Raw genomic sequence first — 11,828 nt, forward strand, 5'->3', positions numbered from 1 at the left:
CCAATTTGGGAAAAACCACTAGCAACATGGACCACTCTTTTTCTCTCTTTCAAAGTGAGCAATCTTAGGAGCCAACCCTGTTAAAGGTTACAATACACACTATTAAGTGTGACCTATTTAGAGGATTTAATCACAATATTAGGAGTGGCCTTGTAAGAGGACTTTGACCATTCTATTTAGAATGTCACCCAGTTAAAGGATTTACATAGATTATTAAGTCTTCAAATTACTGTTAGGTCAACCTCTATTAAAATATTTTACTACAAACTATTTACAATGATAAAAAAAGAAAATATTAGGTTTTATCTGCGTGATTACAACTCACTTTTGTTGGTTTGGATGTTTATTTCGTCCTTTTATTAGTTCATCGATAACCCTTTCATTGTCATTTCTTATCTTGATCTACTTGGACACCTTTCAAGCAATCAGTCCACTCTTCTCATCAACACTTAAGCTTTCTGCTTTAATTTACTTATCAATAACAACATCATATCTACAGTCTTTCTTCTTTAGCTTCACATTCACACACTCATGTGCTTTTGATCAACCTTTCTTGATATGCCTTTCTTGACATACAAACTCTTTCATACACACATTGTGAATAGACACAACACCAAATGTTCAATTTTTTATCTCTTTAAAAAAGAATTTCTTGCTTTATCATTTTCTACATCCACTGTAGATCTTAGGGTTTATGATCAACTTCAATTTGATTCAATGTATATGTTAATCTTGTTGATCATCCTCTAGAAAATTCTCTAGAATCCATCTATTAGGTCTTTACCTAATTACCTCCTTCAATTTAATGATCCAACTCATCAATCTTATCTTTAACACATTTTACATCTCTTAAGAAATCAATTGAATCGGCTTGATCTTAAGATTTCTTTGAATTTTTTTCTCTTACTATCACTCAAAAATTTCTAAATTATGATACTAGGTCAATACTAAAATACTTGGTTATTTTAAAGTGTTTAAGTTTAGCATCAACTAACTTGCTCAGTTGATGCTAATGCTCAATCAACACTATAATTCCTCAACACTATCTATAGCCCGGTCAAAACTAGCATTACTTGACACTCCTTAGTATCTTACTCTTTTGTTTGGCTTAGATAAGCTTTCTTGATATAAATATTTACTTTTCTCAATAAAAGTCTATCAAATCAAATTTCCAATGTAGCTTTCTTTTCATAACTTCAACCTTTCCTCTAGGTTCTATAATTATGAGTAACTTCTCAAAATTCTTTTCATCAATCAAATAGATATGACATTTAGATTAGGTAGCAATGTCTCATCCATAGATTTGACATCAATGAAAAAAATAAATTGTTCCAATTGTAAGCTTCCAACAATGTATCTTTAGGGTAAGTGCACCAAGATGGTGTGAAAAAATTGGGGTATAAGTGAACACATTTTTTTTTTGAATTAAGTAAACCTAATCTTGGAAAACCCATTTGAGGGTCATGTACTCAAAATGAGAAAACATGTAAAACAAAAAATTGTAGTACTAAATATAGTTTCTAAACTACTATGGTTTCTTAAAAATAGATAAGATTAAGAGGGCCAAACCCCATGCACACAAAAAATTGATCATGATTTTTGTTGAAAAACATAACATAGTTATTTCTATTTGTTCAACATTTTAACATATATTTATATTTATTATTTTGAAAAACTCTTTGGTAGGATGATAGGTAAGAGTGCATTTTTTCATAATTTTTTAACAAGTAGTTTTTTCCATGATTTTTTGAAGTGACTCCATCTTGAAATTATGGTACATCTTTGTGCGTTGGGCATAACTTGCATCAAAATAATCTAAAAGCAACCCTTTTTTTTAAAAGTGCATAGAATCAAGTGTAGAACAATAATATGTAAGTTATTTTCCATTTGGTTAAGTAGATCAAAAGTTATTAGAAAAATGGTAGACATATGTCTGAGAGGATTGTCAAGACACTAATATAGAAAAATCAACTTCACAATGCTAATTTTGTCCAAAAGCATTTTTCAAAAAAGTTTAGAAAGGTAAGAAAATGCGTGAGATTATGGTGGTAATTTTAGAGATACTCACTTCACCATTTGCGAACCTGATGAAGTCAAAGGCAAGAATTGATCTTAGAGGTTGAAAAAATGTCTAAACCAATAAGAAATAAAGGAAAAACATTGACCCAAGCCTTTGGGTAGTTAAATAGGCCAATGACCAAGCCTTAAAATAATTGGATATGATTGTTTTTTTTAAATAATATAACATTATTATGTCATTCTTCGTATGACTAAGCTATCATACTAGACATAACGCAATTGTGTTAAATGTCAAGTATGACTTTACTAGACATAATTTGATTATGCTATGTCTAATTAAAAGTATAGTCAATTTTTCAAAGGCCTAATATACTTAATTAGGCCCAATTAATGAAGAAACTACCTAAAAATGGATAAATTTCATCAAATAAATGATTGGAGGGATGATCCATGGTGAGTTTTATACAAAGAAAGAGTGTGGTAGAGGGAAGATGAATAGTGGGTTTTATACAAAGATCCAAAAGCGAATTCTATCAAGAAAAGTTGATTTGAACTAGAACTTTGACTATGGGTATTGGAATCATTCAATTTTTTGTTCATGCAAATGGAGACCCTTATAGGGAAGACCTAATTGCAATGCAACAATACAATTATGTAAGGTCGAGATATAGGAGAGAGATTCTTATGGTTAAACCAAAAGATAAAATTTGAAATAAGAGAGATAAAAATTTCCATGACATTCTAGTAGTTGGAGGTGCCATCTTCATCACAAGTTTTCCGTGATAGTCTAGTAGTTGAAGGTTTCATCTTCATCTCAATTTTTCCATGGTATTTTAGTAGTTGTAGGTATCATTTTCATCACAAGTTTTCCATGACAGTCTAGTATTTGTAGATGCCATATTCATTAGAATTTTTCCATGACAGACTAGTAGTTGGAGGTGTCATCTTCATCACATGTTTTATATAATAGTCAAATAGTTGTAGGTATCATCTTCATCACAAGTTTTCAATGACTATCTACCAGTTGGAGGTGTCATTTTCATCACATTTTTTCCATGATAGTCTAGTAGTTGTAGATGCCATCTTCATCAAAAGTTTTATATGACATTCTAGTAGTTGTAGGTTCCATCTTCATCACAAGTTTTCCATGACAATCTAGTAGTTGCACTTGCTATCTTCATCACAAGATTTCTAAGTACATGTGCATTAGATACCTTCTGTCACTACTTGAGATACTAGTAGATGGTGATTATTCATCATCATCATCTAGCATAGGCTCACATGCATATCATGTGTTAAGTGTAACCAAGGTGAATGTTAACTAGGTCTTTCCAATCTTAACAATCTCAAGAATCATTATAGCTTTTCAATATGCCACCACTAGTAGATTTGGAGGGCATGGAAATATAGACATCATTATCATATGTGGTACACTTAATTTCATAGGGTTCAATCATTTTATCATTTATAAACATGAACTTTTTTCCATTGTACAACAAATGTTTGTATAAATATTTGGGTTTAAGTATGTGATAATGAATTTGCATCTTATCAGGGTATGTAGATCTTATCACTAAACTTCAAAATTCTAATTTCATGTAGGTACTATAGGAGGTCTAGTTGGGAGAAAACTTGAAAACTTACATGACATCAATTGAGGTGAGATTTCTAAGATTATTGCAGTTCCAATGAGTGTATCTCCTTAATTGACAAATATAAGTGCTTCTAGAGACATGTTGACCATAAGTATTATGTATCTATCACTACTTGAGCTACTAGTAGATGGTGAGCATTCATCATCATCATATGGCATAGACTCACATGCATATCATGTGTTAAGTGGAACCAAGGTGAATGTTAAATAGGTCTTCCTAGTCTCAATAGTATTAGCAATCATCTGAGCCTATCAATATGTCATTACCAACAAATTTGGAGGACATAGAAATGTAGCCAGTATGGGGTAAATGTCATTTCTTCCATGAAATAAATATTTCTTTTGGATTTCTCATGAAGATTCTACACAAATATTGAATCCTAATTCGCAGAAGTCTTCATAATGGCAAGAGAAAGAACAAGAAAATACTAGTTGAGTCATAGTGTGTTGAAAGGGACATTAGGACCCCTTAAGATCCCATAAGATCCCTTAAAATATTGTTCTAAGTGCATGTGCAATAAAGACCTTTTGTCACTACTTGAGCTGCTAGTAGATGGTGAGTATTCATCATCATCATTAGACATCTAGGCTTACATGCACATCACATGTTAATTGCAACCAAAGAGAATGTTAACTAGGTCTTCATAGTCTCAACAATCTAAGAATTCATTAGAGCCTATGAATTATGAGACTTTGGAGCTCAAAAGATATCAAAAGCAAGAGAGAAAAAAGAAGTGTCCATTACAACTATCCTCTATTTACATAAGCTTCTAGTAGGAGAAGGTCTATTCAAAAAAGGTCTCTATATGATTATCCTTAGATATCTTGCCTATCCATCATTCAAATTATTAGAAGATAGAAGGCATCAAACTGTTAGAGGTATTTTGGAGTCTATAGCTTATGAATTTGATAAACCCTTTGCAGTTGTGTACACTCTGACAACAATAACTAGAGATGATAAGATAGAGCACATTGTAGTGGTTGTACATTCCCATGTATGTTGGGAAAAGAGATATCAAGAGGATTTTGATTCTAAAATATGATCCATACAACCAAAAGAAAAAGATGTGCTTGGCAACTGAGTTTGTTGAGGTAGTTACAAAGTTCTAGACGAGCATTTGAAAACATGAAAGAAGGCTCACCCAATTCTTTAAGGATTAAGCTGGTAAGAATGCTATTCCCTTTAGAATCATTAGGTAAAGAACAACCAAAAATTAATTTAGGCCTTCATCTTATGAGGATGATGGGGTATTCCTTTCTTAAAATGCTTATTATTTTAGAAGTTCTTGATGCCAGTGGAAACTATCAAATGGTGTTATTCAAAATTTTAAAATTTACTACGGGATGAAGTTTTAAAATTGTGGATCTAATACTAGTTCTTCTACCAAATCTAGATTTAAACTCTTTGGTGAGTGTAAAGGCTCAATCATATGTCTAAAGTATTTTCCAAGAGAAAATTATGATTATATATCAACTAATTACAAATATGTAGTTGAGAAGATCAAATATTGGAGTGATCAAGAAGAAGACTAGTTATGGAGAATCTAGTTATGAATTCTATTAAAAATGAAACAATTAACCAATTACTTAGGATTAAGGGACAAAATCCACTTGGTTAATCAAAAAGAGTGGGAAGAGCTTCTTGGACCTATGAAAAAAGCTACAAATAATGACTTGAAGAGTTAGAAAGAGGAAAGAAACAAAGTAAAGAAGTAAGATATGCATGTGGGCCTATGTCAGATGATGATGATGAATATGAATACTCACCATCTACTAGTAGCTCAAGTAATGATAGAAGATCTTCATTACACATGCACTCAAAACAAAATTTTCAAATAGAGAGGTGACAAGTGTTGTGGAATTATCCATTGAGTAGTGTAAACTCTATCATTTTCCATGTCCATCTCTTTGTGTGTGTGTGTGTGTGTGTGTGTGTGTGTGTGACTCTCATTGCGTCCCGTTCTTCATAACCATAACCTGATGGGGTTATGGAGAACTTGAAGGAATGCTTCAAGTTCTTGATAACACAATTGTATTATGTTAAGAATAATAAAATTGTGTTATTTAAAAGTTCAAAGTTTTTAATGTTTTTTTCATTGGCTCATTACCAAGCGAAGGCCCATTTTGAAATTTGATTGAAAGTACACATAACGCAATTGCATTATGTGTACTTTTCACTCTCTTTCTTAATGGTGTCCACTTTTTGGCACACTATCTTGGTGCATATGTCCTTTACACTATTCGTTAGTTGTTTTTGGCATCTAGCTTTGTGCTTCTTGGTTTCTATCTTTGTGCTTATTTTTCTTGTTGGTTGCCTACCTTTCATATGCTCTAGGTAGTGCTTTTTATTTAGTACCTAATAGTTTTGATTAAGGATAAAAATAGGTTTTTTACAGGAGACCTAAAATTGCAAAAGTCTTACAAAAGGATATAAACTTGAAAGTCCCAAAATGAAATTATGTCTACTATATCAAACACACCCATGGCCAAAACCAATATTAACTAGCAAAAAACAACACCGAAAAGCTAGCACTAACTAAAACTAAATTGACAGACAACAACAATAACAAAATAGAACACACAGGTGAAAGAGACTAGACTAACTCTTCCACCTTATCTTTCAGCTCATATTGAATAGCTTTGATCTTTTCGGTGGCCTCTTTGATGTCTTTTTTGTCAACCTAGGAACCTTTCTTCTGCTTCTTCTTGGTTTTGGAGAGAGTTCATTTTCTAGGACCGGCTTTCTCCATTTTCTTCTCTACATCATCTAGGTCTAGCATAAGAAAAGCCTCTTTTTCCTTATCCACATTACCCAACAATCTATTCATGAAATCAACAATCGCTAGCTTCACACTACCCCTGTTCTCCACCTCCTTCTCCTCCAACCCCCTTTCCTTCTCTTTCCTCTGCATCTCATAGTTTAGATCTCTCTCATTTTTAATCAAAATTTTTAGATCTCTCATTTTTTAATCAAAATTTTTACATAAAACCTTGTATCCTTTTAAGCATTTTTACATAATAACTTTAAAAGGATACAAAATCTAGTCTATTTCAATAAATAAGATAAAATGTAATCTACGCACATATAATCTAAACCAAAAAAGTAAAAATTATAAACCTCATAGCTATAGAAAAATAACTAAATTCTCAATAATATGTATCAAGTACATTTATTAATGATATTTTTTCCGCATTATTATTTTCTCTTTCTAAATGTCTCTCATATATCATCTTAGCAAAAATAAGCCAAAATCCTCATTTTTCGAATTATGGAGAGGATACTTACTAGTTGTATTATCTATGACATATAATTGATGTTTCTTGAACACTAATCATTATCTCAAATATTATTCTTTCTAAGAGTTTAAATAGGTACATATAGATGTTACTCTTTTAAGATTTCTTTTTTATATTGATCAAGTCATTTTTTTCTAATGTTCATTATATTATTCATTTCTTTTTAATTTGGACACTAAAAAAGACTATCACATATAATATAGAATGTGTCTCTAAGCTAATTCATACTTGAATGTACTCTTATTATTCTACAATCTACATTTTACTACTTATTTTGACTACAAGAATGAAGTATTTATCTTAATGAATTTGTAGAATGTGTTAAGAAAATAAAAGTATAAAGAAAGATATCATTAGTTTCATTCCCTATATTAACCATACAAATCTCATTCAAATATGAATTAATTTGTAAAAATAGTTTATTCTTGTCTCATTAGTAATTGTATTAATATGCTAATAAGTACATTTTAATCATCATTTGATATCTTAACAAAAAAAGATTTAAAAATTCTTAACATTTTTTGTTTGTTTTATACACAATTAATTTTGAAAGTATCCATAATAGAATAAATAAAATGTGTAACCTTAAATTAACTCAAATGACATATATGGCCTTGAATTAGGTCAAAACAATAATAAGTTCAAATTATTTTAAAATAATATATACAATCTCAAACACAATAAAAGACATTCTAAATAACTCAATAAATATAGTTAAAATTATCAATTAATTTAATAAATATCATAAGATGACCACAATATTTACCATGAAATTTTCACTTTTCATATTATCTAAATACTTTAACAAACCTACAACATAAAAACATCACATGCTTTAAAATAGTCCATTCTCTCCTAACTATATTGACTTCAATTTCCTTCTATAATGAATGCTTGTTAAATCAATCACCTTTTTTTCTTTGAACACTTGACTAGAATTGGGAGGCCACTATAATCTTAACTGACAACATACACATAAGAATTTGATATAATTTTGGATTTGACTATAGCCAATTTAAGGAATTTACATCATCAATCCACTTACATCTAAGACATCCAACGCATTGGTGAAAGATGACAGTAATGTTTAAATATATGTGAAGAGACGTGTACGTAAGGAATTTCAAAATGTCGGCTTCGACAGCACTGGCCACTACCAGAACTCTCTTGTATGCTTCCACAACGCTGAGCACTGGAGAAAATAAGAAGCAAATGATTTCATATTTTGATTTGCCATCCATTGCTCTGCTCAGTGACGTGTGAGCTTACGCAATAAGCCAAATCTAATACTTGAAAATTTTCACCCTTCCTTTTCCACTCTGTATAAATTGAAGAGTTGATACAGGAAAAGTATTGGAAGCACTTGAATATTGTTCACCTGCCAATGATACAAAGATACCTTCTCTTTATGTAAGATTTAGCACTACTGATATTTTGGAGAAGAGCTAATAGAGAGGTTTCATTAAGAAGAGAGGAAGAAAAACACTGAGGAACCTGTGGTCTCATTAAACGAGAGAAATGGCAGAAGTTGGAAAGTGTTGGTGTGGGGATTTATCATTGTTCTATGAAAAATCAAAGCCAAGCTTGGCCATGATATCTGTTCAGGTTGGATTTGCAGGGTTGAATATACTATCAAAATTTGCATTGAACCAGGGAATGTCTCACTTTGTGTTGGTATTCTATAGGCATTTGGTTGCTACAATAGTCATGGCTCCTGTGGCTTATATTATGGAGAGGTAAGGCAAATTGTGAAATAAACTAGTTAAATAGTTTTATGAGAGTTAGAAATATAATCATTAGTAGCTGAAGCTTGGTTATCATTAGTAGCTGAAGCTTGGTTTATTATAGTACTGTTGATTTAATGGTTTAGGTTTAAACATTATATAAGTATGACTAATTGGATTATTAAGCGATTGGGTAATCCCTGTCTTGTATATTGAGAGTGCATTTGAAAGTTTTATTAATTAGCGGAGAACTAAAGTGTATTCTCAGAATGATGGATAAATAGAACTTAATTGAGAAATAGGTGGTAGAAGGTTTTAGATTGGGTCACTATCTATCAAAGCTTAGAGTTTATAAAGTATTTTTCGAATGATGAATAACTATTTTTTCCAAAACTTGTTTCTGTGATAACTACTATTTCATTTTGAAATATGATTTTGGAAAGCTGAATATTTAATTTATATTTATTTTCTTTCTATATGGCAGGAAGACAAGACCAAAATTAACATTAAGGATCTTATGCGAACTTTTTATTAGTAGTTTGTTTGGGTAATCATTCTTAACATTTCTTAATTATTTACATTGTTTAATTTACTGGTTTATTTAATTTTTAAATGATATGTTCATCTGTAGGGTCACATTAAGTCAGAATTTGTACAATGCTGGGCTGAAATATACAACAGCTACATTTGCAACCGCACTCCTCAATCTAATACCTGTCATTACTTTTCTCATGGCTATCATTTTTCGGTAAGGACTTCAAAGCACCATCAGTTTTTATCCATTATTTCATTTTTAGAATGAAATGATTTCAGTTGTGAGTTTTAAAAGTTTTCAATTTATTATAGTGTGGAAAGAGTCGACATTAAGAGTCTGGGTGGTCAAGCAAAGATACTTGGAACCTTAGTTTGTGTGAGTGGAGCGATGAGCATGACATTCTACAAAGGAATTAAAATACAATTGTGGCCGTCACCTTTTCATTTAAGTCAACACAATGAACAAAATTTGAAAAGTGAAGATTTCACTAAAGGCTCCTTGTTAGTGGTTACCAGTTGTATCTCCTTGTCAACATGGTTTATTTTGCAGGTAACTTGTTTTCCTATAACAATTCAAAGAGTTATAAGTTTTCATCTAATTGGATGTTTATTACTATTCGATGCAGACAAGTATTACTAAGAAGTATCCAGCTCAATACTCTAGCACAACCATACTGTGCTTTTTGGTCACCATACAATCTGCTATTGCAACGTTAATTTTTGAACAAGGTCATTATGGGGTGTGGGCTTTAGGTTGGAATGTCAAACTTCTTACTGCAATCTATTCAGTACGTATATCTTTCCTTTTACAGTAGACGTGTATCTATAACCATTAAAATATTTTTCTCTTTTAAATTTCTTATTATTGTATTTAAAATAAAATCTTATTAATATATTTAAATCTTTTATTCTAATATTCTTTTTTGAGATATCGATCTAACAATAAATTGCACCATGGCCCCTATGATGATACTTGTTGTTTCTGATTACACAGAACAAGAATTGTATCCTTTATAGAAATAGATTTATGGCAATTTTCTATGGCATAAACTTAGATGTAAAGATGTAACTTAGGTTTCTAAATTCGTTCCTTATAGCTCCTTCATATTGAAATCGATATCAGCAAGTAGGGGAGGAGCAATGCATGAGAATCCTTGGCCAACACTCTATTGTCCTACATGTTGTGCATTTTACTCGAGTGGTTTGAGGCAAGTTAGATATCTGAAAATAAAAATGTAAAGGACTGAATGTAAACATTGTGGCTTTGCATTTGCACTTGGAGTTATGTTTCTATAGACACTCTATTTTAGATGAAAAACACCTATTTTGCACAAGCTTTTAGCTTCTCTTTTACAATTCAAAAAACTGTTTAAAAATATTTCACATAGCCTCCAATATCACTATCTTCTACCTTAAATGAGACTAATGCCACCACAAAGCCTTGCATGAAATGACTCTAATATATATTATTCTTGTTCTGTGTTATAGTGTGATATTTTTACCACTTCTCTAATATAGTTAGATTTAAATTATTATTTTTATTCTATGCTAAAAACATTTACTTTTCTTATAGTCATTAATATATTAACAATTTAATACCTTGTTAAATTGTGTAGGGAGTTGTAGCTTCAGGAATAGGTTTTTGCTTAATGACATGGTGCATAAAGAAAAAGGGCCCAGTGTTTACCACTATGTTTAGCCCATTGGTGTTAATAATAGTGGCCATCATAGGCTCTATACTTCTTGATGAGAAGCTTCATTTAGGAAGGTAAATGTCTTTAGTTTAATATTATCTTTTATTTTATTGAGGAACTTATTTTATCTTTTACATCATTCATAATTATATTAACTTTTATTGTGTGCAGTATTATTGGTGGGACCCTGATTGTCATAGGTCTATATTCTGTGCTTTGGGGAAAAGGAAAAGAAATGGGGGGAAATTTAAAGATGTTGGACACACCACCTACAATTTCTAGCAACCAGGAGTTGACTAATATGGAACAAAATGAGGATCCTATTGACAATCAACAAAGTGAAAGTGATCAAAAGGTAGAAGTAGGAGAAAGAATAATGCATAAACAACCAATTTCTTCAAGGGAAATTCTTGAGGAGGTGGTAATAGATGCTCAACAATAGAAAACCAATGTAATGATTAAACCCAAATATATTGAATGATTTGGTAGTATATATATTACAAGTTTATGATCTATGAAATAAAATTATTCTCTTTCTTAATGATAAATTATTATTGGAAATAAAATACTTTTCCAATTGCACTCATTGGTAGTTAAACACATCATCTGAGGTGAAAAGAAGTTGCTCCTTTTTTAATTCAATTTTATCTCTTAAATAAATACTCTACTCCATTGGAGTTGACAAAATTTTGATACCAAATTTCTATTTTTGAGGTAGTGGTGGCAAGAGGAGATGGTTATGATTTTCTCAATCAATTTTGGTGTGGGTGTGTGTGTTTGTGTCTATAGTTGTCTATGTTTATTGTTGTGTTCATATTTGTATCTTTGTCTATGTCTATTTCTTTGTAAATGTTTGTGTATGCTTGTGTTTGTATTTGTGTTTGTGTCTATTTTTATTTTTATATA

At 31.0% G+C, this 11,828-nt stretch overlaps 1 protein-coding gene across 2 annotated transcripts; it reads left to right on the forward strand.

Annotated features, from left to right (window-relative positions):
• The first annotated feature begins 8,358 nt into the window (after nucleotides 1-8,358).
• LOC149569201 (WAT1-related protein At2g39510-like) lies at nucleotides 8,359-11,508 on the forward strand. 2 transcript variants are annotated; one of them, XM_089817709.1, is made up of 7 exons: nucleotides 8,359-8,706; nucleotides 9,179-9,241; nucleotides 9,326-9,442; nucleotides 9,541-9,778; nucleotides 9,855-10,016; nucleotides 10,845-10,996; nucleotides 11,094-11,508. In XM_089817709.1, the coding sequence occupies exons 1-7, from the start codon at nucleotides 8,489-8,491 to the stop codon at nucleotides 11,362-11,364; spliced, it is 1,221 nt and encodes a 406-aa protein (XP_089673835.1). In that variant the 5' UTR covers nucleotides 8,359-8,488; the 3' UTR covers nucleotides 11,365-11,508. The 2 variants fall into 2 exon arrangements, with proteins under 2 accessions (XP_089673835.1, XP_089673836.1); XM_089817710.1 differs by having other exon boundaries at nucleotides 9,541-9,604.
• The last annotated feature ends 320 nt before the right edge of the window (nucleotides 11,509-11,828 follow it).

This window comes from Cupressus sempervirens, chromosome 3 (assembly GCF_028749045.1).
Source record: "Cupressus sempervirens isolate cs-2001-9-10 chromosome 3, ASM2874904v1, whole genome shotgun sequence".
In the NCBI taxonomy this organism is placed as follows: domain Eukaryota; kingdom Viridiplantae; phylum Streptophyta; class Pinopsida; order Cupressales; family Cupressaceae; genus Cupressus; species Cupressus sempervirens.